General features: G+C 48.0%; 1 protein-coding gene and 1 long non-coding RNA gene across 2 annotated transcripts; one reads left to right on the forward strand and one right to left on the reverse strand.

Annotated features, from left to right (window-relative positions):
* Window positions 1-2: 2 nt before the first annotated feature.
* On the reverse strand, window positions 3-4,593 carry LOC126501508 (uncharacterized). The gene is made up of 3 exons (XR_007591703.1): window positions 3,592-4,593; window positions 1,069-1,218; window positions 3-141 (listed from the first exon to the last, which is right to left on the reverse strand). It is a non-coding gene; the product is annotated as an uncharacterized lncRNA (long non-coding RNA).
* Window positions 49-18,602, forward strand: Macroh2a2 (macroH2A.2 histone). Its single transcript, XM_050142187.1, has 8 exons — window positions 49-220; window positions 3,168-3,274; window positions 4,553-4,750; window positions 5,917-6,027; window positions 7,514-7,613; window positions 11,156-11,245; window positions 13,612-13,786; window positions 16,230-18,602. Exons 1-8 carry the CDS (start codon window positions 49-51, stop codon window positions 16,393-16,395), a joined length of 1,119 nt encoding a protein of 372 aa, XP_049998144.1. The 3' UTR covers window positions 16,396-18,602.
* The last annotated feature ends 53 nt before the right edge of the window (window positions 18,603-18,655 follow it).

Here is an 18,655-nt window from a genome sequence, read left to right on the forward strand (position 1 = left end):
TGCCAGGAAGCCAGTGTGTCAGCAAGCTGAGAGGGAAACTGAGGCAAGATGTCAGGCCGGAGTGGGAAGAAGAAAATGTCCAAGCTGTCCCGGTCAGCCAGGGCCGGTGTCATCTTTCCAGTAGGTCGGTTGATGCGTTACCTGAAAAAGGGGACATTCAAGTACCGGATCAGCGTTGGTGCTCCTGTCTACATGGCCGCCGTCATTGAGTACCTGGCAGGTAATTCCAGCCTGTAGGGGGCCTCACACTCGGGTCCCCACCCTGTGGGGACCTTCACATTTGGGTAGGATGCTGTGGATCACCCAATGCCTGACTCAAAGATACTGAGGGTGATGGTGGGACTTTTTCTGGTCTCTGCTTGGCCGAGGTCAACTTCTGAAGGCTTTGGGGAAGGAGACAGGGCTTTGGAGTGTCGGTCCATATAGGACAGAGAGCCCACATTTAAACCGCTCTTCTATACCTGCCAAGCAAAGTGTGGCTTACATTAGCAAATGCTATAGGTGACTATCTAAACTACCAAAGAAAAGTGCAGAGAGGATTCTGGGAAAAGGAGGGAGAGGGGGCTCTTCACTTTGCAACTGTTTGCTCGTTAGATCCTGGAGGGCAAGGGTTGCTTGTTTGGTTAGTTGGTTTTTGGTTGATTGGTTTGGTATATTTAAAGTTGAAGAGTTGGAGAGACGGCTCTGTTGTAACTGCTTGCCATACATTCATGAGTGCCTGAGTTTGTTCCCAGAACTTACGTAAAAACTGGCACAGTGCCACACACTTGAAATCCTGGCACTGGAGAGGTGTAAACAGGTGTATCCTTGGGGCTTGCTGGCTAGCCAACCTTGCCAGTCAGTAAGCTCCAGGTCCCAGTGAGAGAACCTGTCCCAAAAATGAGGTGGCCAGCCCCTGAGGAATGACATTTGAGACTGACCTTTGACCCTGCACACACACACACACACACACACACACACACACACACACACACACAGGAACACAATCTCCCCAGCCCTAAGAAGAGAGGCTTCGGTTTTGAACCAGGGTCTCTCTTGCTCAGGCTGGCCTGTACTTCACTAACTCACCAAGCTGGCTTCACATTTCCATTCAATTCTCCTGCCCCAGATTCCTCAGTGCTGGTGTCACAGGTGTGCGCCGCTCCATCTGGCAGGTGACCTGATTGATGCACTTCTTACTTAATCCCACTCGACATTTACGTTGTCCTTGTATTAAACCTAAACAAAATTTAACAACGGCACAGTTGCTTTTTAAGAAATATATATGGGACTGGAGAGATGGCTCAGTGGTTAAGAGCTGTTCATCCAGAGGTCCTGAGTTCAATTCCCAGCAACTACATGGTGGCTCACAGCCATCTGTAATGAGATCTGGTGCCCTTTTCTGGCCTGCAGGTATATATGTATACTGTATACATAATAAATAAATTTAAAAAAATAAAATATAAAAATTTTTTTTAAAAAAAGAAAGCCGAGTGTCACCTGAAGCCTCATACCAGATAATCTAATATGGCATTAATTTCAAAATATCTCTCCCCTCTGCCCCATGGGTGTGTTCATATTTCTTACACTACACTGCCCCAATCTTTAATTCAGCAAATGACATAATGGGGCTGAAGAGATAAATGGCTCACACTTTGCAAGCGTAAGGATCTGAGTTAGTATCCCAATGCCTGTGCAAAACCCATGCATGGCTTGTCACTCCAGCACTGGGAGGAAGAGAGGCAGGGAGAACCCCAAGGCTCACTAGCCAGTCAGTCTAGCCAAAAGAGCAAGCTCTCTTTTTAGTGAGAGACTCTCAAAGCATATGGTGTAAAAAAAAAAAAAAAAAAAAAAAAAAAAAAAAAAAAAAAAAAAAAAGAGAGAGAGAGAGAGAGAGAGAGAGAGAGAGAGAGAGGATGACCCTGATGTCAGCCTCTGGCCTCCACACACGTGCATGCATGTGTGCACACATGCGCACGCACACATACACACTACGGTCACTGTGTCAGTGAACTGTGAGTAAACTTGCTAGCCATTGCTGAGTATTCCGGGAAAGGCATGAGAAGAATGTGCAGCTCGTTAGTGCTTCCCATTCTGGAAATGCCATATAAATATTTAACTCTGGCGTTTGCTTTATTCTAATGGTTTTGTTAATCACCTCTGCCTGGCAGATATGGCGTACTTGCGCCAAGTTTCCACTGTTGCCGTCGATTGTTTTGGATGCTGGCAACTTTGTGGGCTACTCTGTTTGGCATTAGGTTGATTGTGAAGGCACGTGAGGAATCCCCTGTTCGTGGCAGGCCTGAGTATTTACGCCGTTATACCAGCAGAATTCTTCAAACCACAGAGGCTCATCTGCACACCTCCACACAGAACATTTGTGCAAACGCATGCGCCCTTCCCTTGTCAGTGAGATGTGATGGCCCACTGGCCCCATATTTCTAGTAAATAACTTTCTCATTACAATTCACTCTTTCATTTTTCGTTTTCTCTGTTTGTTTGTTTGTTTGTTTGTTTGTTTGTTGAGTCTCACTGTGTAACCCAGGCTGACCAGGAATTTGGGCTCCTTCTGCATAGTCACCCAAGGGCTGGGATTTGTAAACAGGCACACAAAACTTATTCATACTTAAAAAAAAAAACGATTGGGTTTTCTGTTTTTATTCATGTATGCATCTGTGACTATACCGCATATATGAGTGTATCCCACAGGGAGGCCAGAAGAGGGTGCTAGATCCTGGAGTTATAGGAGATTGTGAGCCACCCTACCAGACAGGGATTCTAGGAACTGAACGCAGGTCCTCTGGAAAAGCAGCCAGGGCTCTTAACTTCTGAGCCATCTTGCCAGCCCCTCAGAAACACTTTTTAAAGCAAATGAATCATCTCTCCACAACTGAAGAGAAAGTCTAATAAAACTCTAATTAAAAATAAAATAAATCGTTACAGTAACAGTGATACTATAATGGTAAAGGTGACGAAGAAAGAAAAGTTGCAAAATGAGATGTAAAGTCAGGCATGATAGTGCACACCTTTAATCCCAGCACCCAGGAGGCAGAAGCAGGCAGATCTCTGTGAGTTCGAGGCCAGCATGGTCTACAAGAGCTAGTTCTAGAACAGCCAAGGCTACACAGAGAAACCCTCTCGGAAAAAAAAAATAATAATTTTTTTTAAAGTTTCCCTTGTAATTTCAGCGGAAATCCTAGAGTTGGCTGGCAATGCTGCAAGGGACAACAAGAAGGCCCGGATAGCCCCCAGACACATCCTGCTGGCCGTCGCCAACGACGAGGAGCTCAACCAGGTAGGACTGCGCCCTCGGCTCAGCTGGGTGGGGCATGAGTTGCCAGGTACGTTCCTGGGTGGACCTAGTCAGCCTTCAATCATTCCTGTGATAGTTCCTAGCCCCACCTGTGCACTCGTGCGTGCACATACACACACACACACACAAACACACACACACAAACACACACACACACCAGAACGAGGTAAAAAAAAGAATAAAATTTTGATGGCTGTGCATTCATAGTCAAGATGAAATCCACTCTCGAACACACTCTGCCGTGCTTTCAAGACCTTGTCTCATCATTAAATACAAGTTGTTACATACACGTACTATACCTGGCCATTTCTTGACTCCAACCCTGTGGATTTTCATTGGGATCTGAGCAGGAGACTCCTTATTTATGCAGTAGAACTGATTGCCTTCGCAGTCAAGTGAATGCCTTCCTCCTCAACAGCAGGCAAGCAGGTGGGTAAATAGCACGAGAATTTTTATCTATGTTCTGAGAAAAATGGGAAACAAAGTCATGCTCACGAAAACCCACAAGCCCTTGTTGGCCGAATCAATAGTGCTGTAGCAACTGCCTGTTTGCTGTAGACATTTCTAGACTCTCAAAGTGCCAGTGCTCTGGTCACATATGGGTGACTAGTGGTCCAGAGATGAGCTGTGGCTTCACACCACCCTCTCGTTTAAAATACGCAGATTATTCCAGATCTTATTCTGTGACTTGCTGTGTAGCTGGGTAGCTGGCCCCTGATAGCCTCCTCTCCTTCTCCTTTTCTTGATCCTCTCTCTTTTTCTCCTTCTATTTAGACTCTCTACCTGTCAGCCCTACCTATCCTTCTGCTGCCTGGCTATTGGCCATTCAGCTCTTTATTAGACCACTCTGGTGTTTTAGACAGACAAAGGAACACAGCTTCACAGAGCTAAACAAATTCAACATAAAGAACGCAGTACGTCTTTGTATCGTTAAACAAACATTCCCCGGCATAAACAGATGTAACCCATCTAAACTAATCTTCCACAAGGGTTGCCATCTGAGATTCCAGAGCCCTGGGCCTCGTCCCAGTTTCAGCTTCTCTGAACCTTTCATTTTGCCTTGTTTGCTTTCTGTGCAACAACGCAGACCACCTGAGACCTACTGAGAAACGCTTTGCACGTGCAGGACGAGAAAGCCGTAGCTGCGTGGTAATTGGCTTTATTGGTTAAGCAGAAGCCAGTCTCAAGTCTTGTCTGGCCAGTGCTGAGACCCCCGTTAGCCAGCACAGACCTGACCAGCCCTTTGCACCTCTCTCTCAGCTGTTGAAAGGAGTGACCATCGCCAGTGGGGGTGTCCTGCCGAGGATTCACCCTGAACTGCTGGCCAAAAAACGAGGCACCAAAGGAAAGTCAGAAACTATCCTCTCCCCACCCCCAGAGAAAAGAGGAAGGAAGGCCGCGTCGGGCAAGAAGGGGGGTAAGAAATCCAAGGCCGCCAAGCCACGGACGTCCAAAAAGGTGAGTCACGGAGTAATTCAGCTGCCAGGTATTACCACTACCGTAGGTATGCTGCTTCTCCATGGAAATCTAACCCCTAAGGGTCGAGATTAGGAGGTGGGGCCTTTGAGCAGTGGTGACATCTTGGAGACCCATCCTTCTCGTTCAAGATTAATGTCTGTCTTAGTTCCCTTTCCCACTGCTGAGATAAAATACCCCCACCAAAGCAACTTTAGGGAGAAGTTTATTCTGGCTGATAGTTCAAGATATAATCCATTAAGGGGTGGGATGAGTCAAGGTGGCAGGAGTTTGGAGCTTGGCACATACCTTTAATCCCAGCACTGGAGAGGCAGAGGCAGGTGGATCTCTGAGTTCGAAGACAGCCTGGAAAGAGGGAGTTCTAGGACAGCCGGGGCTATGCAGGAGTTTGAAGCCACTAGTCCACATCCACAGACAGGCAACAGAGACCATAAATGAATACTCAGCTCCCTTTTTCTATTTGATGCAGTCCAGGATCCCTGCTAGGGAATGGTGCTGCCCACAGTGGGCAGTATTAATGACAATTAAAATATCCCTCATAGACATGCAGAGTCCCGTAGGATTAAAGGTGTGCACCACCACCGCCCAGTTCCTCGGATCCCTCTTCCTGCCTGCACCAGTCAGTTGTTATTGCTATGACAAAATAGCTGAGCTACTCAACTTCTGGGGAAGAAAGGTTCGCTCTGACTCGTGGTGTCACAGGCATCAAGTTCATATTTACTTGGCCCCGATACTCTGGACCTAGATCCAGACAGAACATCTTGGCAATGGCGTATGGAGGAACAGAACTGCTCATTGCACGATAGCCAGGAAGTTGTAAGAGGAGAAACTGGGGCCCCAGCATCTGTTTCCAGGGCACCCAGTAGACGGCCTGACTTCCTTCCACCATGCCCTATCACCTCCCAGTGGTACCACAGGGAAGGTAAGAGATGGGAGATGGGGAGGGGGCAGAGAGGGACCAGGAGTATAGCTCAGTAGCAGAGAACACAGGATACCCACAGTCATTGCAAAACAAATCATCCAGAATTTACCTCCTGACCACTTCCCTCCACACCCAAGTGGATGGCCACCACGGAAATACCGTCCTGCAGTAGCCAAGAGGCCTCTCCAGACTGTTTCTCATCTTTCCCTCTGGTTTTTACCCACAGTCCAAACCAAAGGACAGCGATAAGGAAGGAACATCAAATTCCACTTCAGAAGATGGACCGGGGGACGGTTTCACCATCCTGTCTTCCAAGAGCCTCGTTCTGGGGCAGAAGGTAATAGCTGCAGTGAGCCTTTCTGTATACCCCACTGTTTACGGGCCGGCATGCCTCCTTTGTCCTTCCTCCCTTCCACCCTGCTCTTGAATTATCCATTTTTAAAGGGAAATCCAAGTGACGTAGGCTTTTCTAGAGCAAACTAGGCCTTTGGTGCCGAGAACTTGTGCTGGTCAACCCAAGGTCAACTAAAGTCATCCTAGAGAATCTGGATAGGATGGCATTCCTGGTTCTGCTGGGAAATCCCCAAGCCCTAATTATGTCTGCCCCCAATGAGAAAAATCCATTGCTAACTCCCAGCCAGGATCGAAGAGGCCCAGCTTCCATGATTAAATGTCATTTGACAGAGGGAGAGAATAGCAATACATGTTTCTTGAATATGCTGGGTGCTAGGAATGAGTTATTTGTCAATAATTCAGTCTGCCTGCCTTCCTGAGCTGCAGAAAAAAAAAATAAAATAAAATAAAAACCTAACAGGATGGGTTCCAGCAACATCTCAGCATCATAATTCATCTCTATGTGCGACAAATTCACTGAGCAGACAGTTTATCTCCCGAGTCAGCCGGGGCTGGAATAAGACACACAGGAAAGTAGCCAGTGAGTCGGCGAGCTGGCTCTCCGGTTGCTGCCTGTTCTCAGCCTGCCGAACAAGTGTATCTCCATCCAGACAGTCGGGGATCACAAGGTCTCTGGTGCAAAGAAAACTGAGATGCAAGGAGGTGGGATGTATGTCCCCTCCAGAGCCCTGAACTTTCCCCCAACCGTATTTAGAGAATCAGAAAGTTCCCACTCATGCGAGGAAAACAATGAGAAACACTCTTCCTCCTGCTCTGCCAGAACCACACAAGGATGTGGTACTCGGGCAGAGGATGTAGTTGGGATAGAGCGCTCACCTGGCATACACAAGGCCTTGAGTGCATCCATAGCACCAAAAGATTGGGGAGGAGGCATTGTCACAGATGAGGGCAGGGTGGGAACCCAGAGTCTACTCACCCCATTCCACATGACCTCCCCAAATGTTCTATACTCTCTCAGGGGTGAGAAGAAAACAGGCCTCAGGCTGCTTCCCACACACAGCCTCTGGGAGGATGTGTCCATGGAGACCAAGGCCACAGGATTAGGAACAAAAGACACATAAGTGATGAGGGAAAGAGAGAGGAAGGGGGAGCCCATTTCTGTTCCTGACAGTGGAGGCTGGCTATTTGCACTCTGCTAGTCTCAAGAGCTCCCAAACTCAAACGGATCTGCCCAAAAGCAAACACCCGGATGCCTGGCATGGCAGCTCAGGCCTTCAATCCCAGCAGTAGGAGGTGGGGGCAAGAATCGACTTGAACTCAAGACCAGCCTAAGATACCTAAGGCCCTGTCTCAAAAACAAACAAGTATCTGGGAATTTGAGCCCCTGTGCTGAGCGTCAGCCTGAATAGTTGAGGAAAATAAAATGATTTTCAGTGGGAGTTGATCTCTGTCTTCTCTTCCTGTTGCAGCTATCCCTGACCCAAAGTGACATCAGCCATATTGGCTCTATGAGGGTGGAGGGCATCGTCCACCCAACCACAGCCGAAATCGACCTCAAGGAAGAGATAGGTAAGGTCCGGGGTTTAGAGAGGGGTCATGGCATAGCCCACTGTCCAGTTCTCATGGACTGTGTCATCCTCTGTCTGAGATCCCATGTGGAAATGTCTCTCTCTCTGTGGGATAAAATGGTCTCACCAGAGAGGAGCAGGCTTTGCTTGGAATCTACACAAATTTTGTCAAGTTTTTCTTAGGGTGCTGTATGGAGACAGACAGTTTGTGTACAACTTGACGACATTTTCTCTAAGTTACCGAACTCAGCAGGTTCGAGTCCTTGCCTAGCGTGCACAGAGTTCTGGGCTCAGTCCTTAGCACACCATGAACCAGGTGTTCTGTATCACATGTGTAGTAGCGGCATTCAGAAGGCGGAGGCAGATGCAGCAGAAATTCAAGATTGTTCTTGACCCCATAGGGAGTTTGAGGCTAGCCTAAGCTATGTCGAGACCTTGTCTCAAAGCGCCAGGTGAAGACCCCTGTGCAACCAGCACATAGGTAAGTGGACCCTTCCGGCCCCACCCCGGATCCTGATTTCCTCTAGAAGAAAAAGGTCTTCTAACAGCGCAGAAGTGCTTGGTTTGGTTTGGGTTTTGTTTAAATGGCCCTACATGCTCTTTGTGCCTGGCTCCCTTAGCGCAACTTAGCGTCTGCAAAATCCACCCGAGCTACTGAGCGTGTTTGTTTATTGTCTTGGCTGTGTGGTATTTCACGGCATGAGTGTGCCACAGCGTGGGTTTCATTCTGCACTGATGAAAGCACCTGGGTCATTTTCACGCGGGGCCATCCTGAGCGCTGCTGCTCGAAACATGGTTGCACAAGCTTTGGATTGAACTTGACATGCGTTTTAAGTTCACATGTCGAGAATGCTATTGGTGAAGAGGAAAGAGACAGAGACATGGGAACTAGCGGGTACACCGCTGTAATTTCTGCCCTCAGAAAGCAGACAGAAGGGTTATGATCTCCCCCCGAAAAAGATAAAGGGCATGTAGAAAGGACTAAGCAAAGCAGAGGCAGGTGGATCTCTGTGAATTCAAGGCCAGCCTGGTTTACAAAGTGAGTTCCAGGACAGGCTCCAAAGCTACAGAGAAACCCTGTCTCAAAGAAGGGGGAGGGGGGAACTAAGCAATCATAAGGCTGCATTTATTGTGCCAACCCCAGGAGTTGAGGAGGAAGCTGTAAGCAGTGAGGTAAAGGGGCTGAGAAGGGGGGCTGACAAACTGTCCAAGGCATGAGAAACAACAGCACACATCGTGGCCACTCTCCGGTTCATTTGTTGCCACATTGCCCATTTTCAAATACAAAACTGTTTTAAACACTCCACTGAAAGGCTAAATGGGGTGGGAAAAAAAAGGCCTCGACCCTGGGATCCAGGGCTGGGCCTGGGGTGAGTGGTTCGAAGCCATTGCTAGCAGCTCAGCCCGAGGTGGTGGCCCCAGACTGCTGGGCTCACTGTGTCTCTGGCACCAGAGGCCACTTGCTATGCTTGAAAGTCAGTGGGGTGGCATTGGGCGATAACAGAACTACAAAAACAGTCCTGTTTCTTCCCCTGTGTACATGCCACAGACCCTCACGTTGCCTTCCCCCTTAAGAAGGCTCTCCCCAGTGTGGAAGAGCTCCCCCTAGTGGCCGAATCTCAGGCTCTGATTTTGGGAACGCTCTCCCCGCTGTGGAAGGGTTTTCCCTAGTGGCCGAATCTTCAGCTCTGTTTAGCTTGATGTCCTTTCTGTGCACACAAAGCAAGTTCCTGTTTCAGACAATCCTCATAATTCTGCATCTTTATGTCCAAAACATCAAAAGAGATGCTTCTCTGTTTTGAAGTAGGGTGGGGTGAAGTGCACTGTTGCGGAAGCAAAAAGTCAAGTTTGGACCCCACTGGTGGCCCCTATGGCTGACCTCTTGGCCGTCAGAGGAGGTGAGATGGACTGAGAGCAGACAGGCAAGAGAACAACCTCTGAGTCACCTTGGTCTCTCTCCAGGCACTTACAGATTGTTCTAGCTGTGTGACTTCGGGTGTGTTTCCTAACCTCCCTGAACCTCAGTTTCCTCATCCGTAAGTGAGGATACAGTCTGAAGACCAGATGGCACAGGGCTAGATAAAAGACCGGCTCACGCCCACTCTGGAACAGACAGATCTTTATCGTTGCTTCATCACTAGGAGGCACGCCGTCACATGCCCACCCTGTACCACCAGCAATGCAAGCCAGTTATCCTGTCCAGCCCAGGCCCTGATTTGTTTATTTTTCTTTTTAATCTTGTGCTAGGGGATTCAAGTGTAGCTTGGTGGTAGAACCTGTGCTTAATTTGCACGAAGCCCTAGAGTCAGCCTGCAGCACAAAAATTAAAATGTAAAGACATTCACTACCAAGCCTAATGACCCGAGTTGATCCCTGGGAGCCACCTGGTAGAAGAAGAGAACTAACTCACCCAAGTTGTCCTTTGACCTATACACACACGTGCACCCATGCGCGCGCGCACACACACACACACATACACACACACACACACTAAATGAAAGGAGAGAGCAAGTCTCTTAACCCATGGCCTCTCCTACTCCCGTACCTTTTTGCAGTTTATTTGCTGAGAAGCAAGACCAGTTTTCTCCTAGTCTGGATTCTGTTGTCTGCAGTATCGCTAAACACGTTTCTGCCTGTTTATCTGTTTAAATCAATGGTAGATCTGGAGACTTCAAGATATTCAGGCTCAAGAAATAGGGTCTTGGGCAGTTCTCAACCTGTGGGTAGAGACCCTTTTGGGGGTAGAATGACCCTTTCACAGGGGTCGCCTGAGACCATCGGAAAAACACGGATACTTACATTATGATTAATAACAGTAGCAAAATGACAGTTATGAAATAGCCATGAAAATAATGTTATGGTTGGGAGTCACCACGACATGAGGAACCATATTAAAGGGTCGCAATGTTAGGAAGATTGAGAATTGCTGTATAGGGGCATGACCCTATCGCAGTGTTTGCTGGGTTCAGTGCCCAGCACTAAAAGACAACTGGACGAGAGTCCATGGCCAGTGATACACCAGTGTTTCCTTAGATTTCCTTTCATGAGGACCCAGCTCTCATGATGCCCCTTCAACTTACACACTCGGCAGTGGTTGAGAATTGGTGTAATTCTTACACAGATGTGAGCCACCATGGCCTGTTTATTCTGTGAATCTAGCACGAGCCGTGTTGGGTTGGCATGTGAAAGGTTTGGATTTGGGATTTTCCGCATTGGGGTGTTCTGCCTTGCTGGGGCGTGGTTCAGTGGCAGATTATTTGCTCAGGTTGTTGGGGAGGGGGTTGGAGAGGGGGAGTGTCTTAGATTGCATGCTGGGCAACACAAGAAAAAAGAGACGTGTGTGTGAGTGTGTGTGTGTGTCCTTTAACAAGGATTGTCATCCTTTAGTCTGACCTCTGCGTGGTGCCTCCAGTGACCACTGGCAAACCAGGGTAACAAATGGGACATGGCACCTTTGGTTAAGACTTTCCTGACATACTAACAAGCCCAGCAATATGACTCTGTTGAAAAGTCGTTCACCACAGCCCCCATTGTTCTTTGTAGGTAAAGCCTTGGAAAAGGCAGGGGGTAAAGAGTTCTTGGAAACAGTAAAGGAGCTTCGCAAATCCCAAGGCCCTTTGGAAGTGGCGGAAGGTAAGTGTTAGACTGGCTACGTCTCAGCCTGACTCAACCCTTACAGTCTCCAGCCTCCCACACCCATACATGGTCACTGCATACAACAGAAAATGTCATCCCTAAAACCCACGTTAAAAAGCCAGGCACTGTATAGTGTTCTGCCTGCATGTATCCCTGCAGGCCAGAAGAGGGCACCAGATCTCATTACAGATGGTTGTGTGTGAACCTTTTCAAAGATACTAAAACGAGTGGAAAATGTTTACCTCTTAGAATTGGTAAAAGGACCAATTACAGTCCAGGCCCTTATACAGCTGCCCCTGCCAGACCCTGCTGGGGGCCCATGTGCCCCATGCATGTTCTCCAAGCCAGACCAGTCCATGCTGAGCCTCTCCACGTGCACTGTGATGTAGATATCAGTGTGGCCTTGAAAGAAGAGATTTATAGCCAAGCCAAGAGCCCAGGGTCACACTGTGCATCTCTTACCAGGCTGCCCAGATACATGGCAGAGGCTCAGAAAAGATGGTCAAAGGAACTGGGAGTGAAGGACACAACCAAGCATGGGGACAGAAAAGTCACTTCTGATGATTGATGGCCACAGGGACTTCCCTCAAATTCCTCAGTAGCCATGGTTTTCACCAGGCCTGTCAATAACAGGGGCCATGTTTAGGGGAATAAAAATTCTTTTAAAAGAGAGAGGGAAAGGATGTGGTAGTTTACAACACCCCCCCACACACATAAAATCACGGGGAGTAGCTATTAGGATACATGACTTGGTTGGAGAAGGTATGACCTTGCTGAAGGAAGTGTGTCACTGTGGACATGGGCTTTGATATCTCATATATGCTCAAGCCACACTCAGTGTCTCAGACCACCTCCTGTTGCCTGCTAGATCAAGATGTAGCTCCTTCTCCACTCTCAGCTCCAGCACCATTTCCGCCTGCACGCTGCCATGTCCCACCATGATAATGGACTGAATCTCTGAAACTGTAAGCCAGCTAATTAAATGTTTTCTTTATAAGAGTTGCTGTGGTCATGGTGTCTGTCTCTTCACAGCAATAGAAACTCTAAGGGTGGGAGGGAAGGAGGGAGCGAGGGAGGGAAGGAAGGAAAGGAAGGAAGGAGCTAGAGAGATGGCTTGGTGGTTAAGAGCACTGATTGCTCTTGCAGAGGAATTGTTCAATTCCCAGCACCCACATGGCAAATCACAACTGTCTATAACTTCAGATCCAGGGGATCTGATGCCATCTTCTGGTCTCTAAAGGCAGTGCAGACATAGATGTAGGCAAAACATCCTTACACATAAAATAAAATAATATTTTAAAGAGAAAGAAAGGCCTTTAATCCCAGCACTCGGGAGGCAGAGGCAGGCGGATCTCTGTGAGTTCGAGACCAGCCTGGTCTACAAAGCTAGTTCCAGGACAGGCTCCAAAGCCGCAGAGAAACCCTGTCTCGAAAAACAAAAAAAAAAAAAACAAAAACAAAAAAAAAAAAGAGAGAAAGAAAGATAGGAGGGCCTAGAGAGATGACTCTGCAGTTAAATGCACTGGCTGCTCTTCCAGAAGACCTGGGTTTAGTTCCCAGCACCCACATGGTGGCTCACAGCCATATTTAACTCCAGGCCCAGGGATTTGCCCTTTTCTGGTCTAATTGGGCACTGTATACATACAATACACAGACATGCAGACAGGCAAATACCCATCCCTATAAAAACATTTTTTAATTAAACCTTGTCAGGTGGTAGTGGTGCACGCTTTTAATCCCAGCACTTGGGTGGCAGAGGCAGGCAAATCTCTGAGTTGTAGGACAGCCTGGTCTACAGAGTGAGTTCCAAGACAGCCCGGGCTACACAGAGAAACACTGTCTTGAAAAACTTAAAAAAAAAAAAAAAAAAAAAAGCCAGGCACTATGGCACACACCTTTAACCCTGGTGTCATGGCAAGTCAACAAAACTAACCAGTATGGCAACCTTGGCAGTCCATCTCCAGTATCCTTAACTGCAGTCACAAAGTACCCTCGGCCATGTCAGGGAACCCTGGGATTCAGACATTTGGAATGGCCGTTACTCAACCTCCCACAGCCCCAGATGTGATTCTGATATGTTCCTGTCGCTAGGATCCACTGAGGTGGTTCCTGACCCGGGGCCTGGGGACGGGTCACCAGCTATGATAAACTTGTCTCATCAACACCCAGACTAGGGTTTCTGACCAGAGCTCACATCCTGCCACACTCTCCTCACGGTGGCAGGGAGGGGTCCAGCCACCCCCACTTTCACTTCCTCGTCCTCCAGGATCTCACAGGATTACCTGTGAGGCCCAGGATCGTCACCCAGCTTTAAGGTGGGACTCGGGAAATAACCTTCTGCCTTTCCCTTTCCTGTGTCCCAGCTGCCGTCAGCCAATCCAGTGGACTCGCAGCCAAATTTGTCATCCACTGTCACATCCCCCAGTGGGGCTCCGACAAATGTGAAGAGCAGCTGGAAGAGACCATCAAAAACTGCCTGTCCGCCGCCGAGGACAAGAAGCTCAAGTCCGTCGCCTTCCCGCCTTTCCCCAGTGGCAGGTAGGACACCATTTCTTAGTTGACGTCCTCAGCCTTTCTGGTCCAACAAACCAGCTACTCGCTAACATGGCCACATTCCATCAGCCCATTCTAGAAGACACAGCCAGGGCCTGTCTGCACAGCCAGCAGGTTCGGTAGACAACAGAGAAAGAAGCCCAATTTCCTACCTTTTGAACAGAGACAAGCCCCTGGCCTGGGATGGCAAATCTCCATAGCCTAGGGCCAGCCCTCCTGCCCAGAACAGAAAGATACTATGGGTGAAGCCAGGTAGCATTTTAGTTTTATGTGTGTGTGTGGGTACACATGTGTGTCATATGTGTACGTGTGTGTGGAGACCAATGTCATTCCTCAGGCGATTAACACTCTTGTTGCTGTGATAACACATTCTATCCTGAAGTAATTTAGGGGAGCAAAGCATTTGTTTGCATTACACTTCCCGGTCACAGTCCATCGTCAAAGTCAGGCAGGAACTAAAGGCAAGAGTTTGATAAAGAAACCTTGGGCAAATCAATTGGGAACTAATTACAAGTTCTTCCATAACAATTGATAAATAACTTCCTTAATTTTAGTAGACTTATCAATGTTATACATGTTAACCATAAAAAGTTCACCACCATCTTGTCATGAAAGATAGCCATAATGAAAATGTATATTATTTAGACAAACAAATTTCTGTTTAGTGATTACAGCAAAGATTACATAAAAATTGCCAGTAAGTGACATTTGTTGTTACTGTTCAGTTGCAAGTGGATTCAAGAAAAGTATGTTCCCATCCAAAAATAAAATAACATTCATCTAAAAAAAAAAAAAAAAAGAAAGAAAGAAACCTTGGGCAAATGCTGCTTGCTGGCTCACTCCCTGGCTTCTACTTAGATAGCTCTTTTCATACAACCCAAGATCATCTGTCTAAGAAACGGTGTTGCCCACAGTGGGCTGGGCCCTTCCATGTCAATCATCAATCAAGACAATCCCTCCCAGACATGGCCACAGGCCAATCTGATCTGGGAAATTCATCAACTGAGGTTTCTCCTCTTGAATGACTAAGATACCCATCTTGTTTTTGTTTTGAGAAAGGGCCTTACTATGTCTCTTGGCTAGCCTGGAACTCACAATGTAAATTAGGCTAGTCTTAAACTCAGAGAGATCTGCCTACAGTCTCCTGAGTGCTGACTGTATTACCACACCCCACCACCTTGAGTTTTTGTTGCTGTTGTTTTGGTTTGAGGATTTTTTTTTTTTTTTTGCTTCTTTGTTTGAGATAGCGTCTGGCCTGGAGGTCAGTGGCCCAGGCCTTTAATTCCAGCAGAGGCAGGCAGATCTCTGAGTTTGAAGTCAGCCTAGTCTACAGAGTAAGTTCTAGGACAGCCAGGACCACACAGAGAAACCCTGTCTTGAAAAACCAAAACCAAAAAGAAAAAAGGGGGGTGGAGGGAGTCTCATTATGTAACCTTGACTGCCCTGGAACTCACTATGTAGATCAGGCTAGCCTTGAACTCAGAGAGATCTGCCTGCCTCTGCCTCTCACAGTAAAAGTACATGCTGCCTTGGTGGGCTTACCACCTTTTTTTAAAAATACTCTCTCATTGGTTTTGAGTTAACCAATCAGGTTAGGCTGACTGGCCAGCCAGTCTCAGGGATCTACCTGTCTTTGGGGTTACAGACATTATCACCATGCCCAGCCTCATTGTATTTGCTCTGAGAAACTCAGGTCACAAGCTTGTGTGGCAAGCCCTTTCCCCACCAAGCCATTCCCGCATCATGCCCTATGTTTGTTTCAGACATCTGCCTGCTTCATGTGATACTGGGGGACCTAACCCAGAATGTTAGGCACAAACATTGACCAACTGAGCCCCAGCCCCAGCAATTATGAAAGGCCCTTGTCGGATAATCTGGTTTGAAGGAGAAAAAAAAAGTTTGCTTTTTGGAAGACATGGTCTTATAAATGTGAAATCAGTAGAGTTTATCCTTGAGCCGGCTGACACAGATTCAAATTTGGGACATCCTTTATGTACCAGCTCTGTGACCTTGACTGAAAGTATGTAGCATTCTTTCCTATGTGGTTAGTGTGTAGCAGGGACGTCTCCACCAACCTGTGTCCTCCCCTGGACTCGTGCCAGTGACTTGTGAACTGGCCCTGTGCTTGGTGAGCTCCACACCATACAAACAAGGGTCCAGGGCCGGAATGAGAAGAAACTGTTAGCAGGGTGTGGTGGTACATCCTTTTAATCCGTGCACTCTGGAAGTTAGAAGCAGGCAGGTCACCGAGTTCATGGGCAGCCTGGTCTGCACAGTGAGTTCCAGGCTAGCCAGGGCTACCTAGTGAGACCCTTTTTCAAAACAAAAACAAAAAGAAACCAATCTCCCTCTCCCCAAGCTAAGAAAGAATTACAGCAGTGGGTACAGGAACTGAAATGACGCGGGCTCTTCTTTCGTTTGGTCATAGAAACTGCTTTCCCAAACAGACGGCCGCCCAGGTGACCCTCAAGGCCATCTCAGCCCACTTCGACGACTCGAGCACGTCCTCGCTGAAGAATGTGTACTTTCTGCTGTTTGACAGCGAGAGCATCGGCATCTACGTACAGGAGATGGCCAAACTGGACACCAAGTAGCTCTCCAGTGGGGAGAGTCAGGGTCACGTCTCCAGAGTGGGGGTTTTATTTTTTAAAAGGATTGAGGACGGGTGACGTGGCAGGGGAGCGGAGGGCGGCTGAGAGGGGAGCAGAGGCAGCGGAACAGGGCCTGACTGCCTGGGGAAGGGGCCCAGCGCATTTTTTTATATTCTCTTTACAAAAAGGCCTCTTCCGAAATTAACCAGGTCTCCACCAAGGGTTTTTTTCCCATGTGTTTTCTTCCTGTTGTTTTAGAACTTTTTTTTTAAAAAAACAAACAAACATAAAAATAGACCTTGTTTAGATTTATAGCATTGACTTTTACTCTCTCTCTCTCTCTCTCTCTCTCTCTCTCTCTCTCTCTCTCTCACACACACACACACACACACACACACAAGTCTTTTCAAAGTTCTTAAGTGTTTGGTTCCTCCTTTTTCCAAGTCAGGAGGGCATGACAGCCACTTGGGTGTACTGGCTGTCTCCCTCAGTGGAGAGAAGATGGGAAAGACGTCCTAGGGTGCTTTTCTCTTCTGTAATAGGTCCCCTCCCTGACCCCCTAAAATATTTGTAACTACACCTAAAAGGGTTTTGCCTTGGGATTTTTGTTTGTTCGGTTTTGTTTTTTTTTTAAAGAAAAAGAAAAATGAAAGGAAAAAAAAATAAAAGATCCAGTGTCTTTCTTATAACATATCCCTTTATTGCCATATTTCCTCCTCTTGACTGTCTCCACGGGTAGATTCTTCCAGGGTGTTGTAAAGAAACTGCACAAGGCCTGTCACCCTAGCATCCCACTATGCTTTCTAAGGCTCCTGGTCAGCCCGCATCATGACGGGCTTTCTGCGGGTGTTCGGTCCTGCCTTCAGCGAGGGTGAGCCTGCTGGCTAGCATCCACAACAGCAGAGCTGGGGACAAAACTGCCCGTGGGTCATGATTCCCTGGGGAGAGACTTAAGTCTTAGCCCCAGCCTGTGCAACTGAACAGAACAGACCTTAGCAACAGCCCAAATGGACTGGAAGTGCCAGGGAGGCTGGGCAAGGACTCTGCCACCTGTAAGCAGAGGCCAAGGCCAAAAGCAAACAGGAAGAGGCAGAGCAGAGAGAGCCAAGCCTGAATCTACTGGAGTGGCTTCCCGGTCTCTTCTGGTATAGGCACTCAATTTAGGCCATGCACCAGCAGCTCTTCCCTCCTGGGCGAGCTCACTTGGATAGAGAAGTCATTCGTGTACCTTAGCCTTCTGTAGTAGACATGATGGCCAGTGAGGACCCAAGTGACAAGAGCTGGCGGGGAAATCAGCAGCATAGCTCCCCACCCCCGCTCCCTATCTCCCAGCCCCAGCAGCAGCCTGTGAGGGTAACCTGGAAATCACTAGGAATCGTCCACAGTTGTCCCTCCAGTCTCTGAAGATCAAGCATCCAGTACCCTCCCCGAGTCACGGATCACCGTCCTGGGATTCCTACAGCAGTGGCAAGCCAGGCTTCTGTCTTAGCACCTCCAGCCTTATAAACCTCACCCTGCTAGCATGGTGTTGGAGTGGCTGTTCTCAGAGCCAAGCAACCGCCATCAACGGGCTCAGCTGCTCCCCCCTTTAAAAGGACTGTCCCAGCTGGCCTTATTGATGGTTTTTATCCCCTCGTGGAACGGTGGGGAGGCAGGAGACCCTTGCCTGTGAATTCCCTACCACCTGTTGTATGCAACGCTGCCTTAATTGCATGTGGACCCAACGAGTGGATTGAGCATATAGGCCAGGAAAGGCTAGGAGAAAGGTGGTCCACTTATGCTGCCCCGTAGCTATGGAACCCTCATGCCTGCTGGTTAAAGTTTTCCAGGCTTGGCCTGTTGTGGGGAGAAGCACTCACACCCCTCAGATACTATATAAGGAACCCCAATAAACTCACTGGTTCCCCAGAGTAAAGTGTGACAGAATCGTGCCTCGGTTTGTCATTGGAACCTTCCTTAGGAGATGCGGATAGATGTTGTTTATATGCCCCCACCCCCACGCCGGGAAGAGATTTCAGCAACAGATGGACTAGCTAGAGGGGAACTTTGTCTCTCTGTAAATGTACCTGTGACTTACAGTCAGATAAATATGGAGATAAAGGTTCATGAAGGTTAAAGAGGGTTTCAGGAACATTACCTGAGCTCAGGAGTTCAAGGCCAACACTGGAGAGAGAGGGAGAGAGAGAGGGAAAGAGTGTTGGGGGGGGGGGGAAGAAAGGGAGAGAAGGGGGAGAAGAAAGAGAGAGCAGAGTGCAGATACTAG

This window comes from Alexandromys fortis, unplaced genomic scaffold (assembly GCF_014885135.2).
Source record: "Alexandromys fortis isolate MF-2015 unplaced genomic scaffold, M_Fortis_MF-2015_v1.1 scaffold_9, whole genome shotgun sequence".
NCBI classification, from domain to species: domain Eukaryota; kingdom Metazoa; phylum Chordata; class Mammalia; order Rodentia; family Cricetidae; genus Alexandromys; species Alexandromys fortis.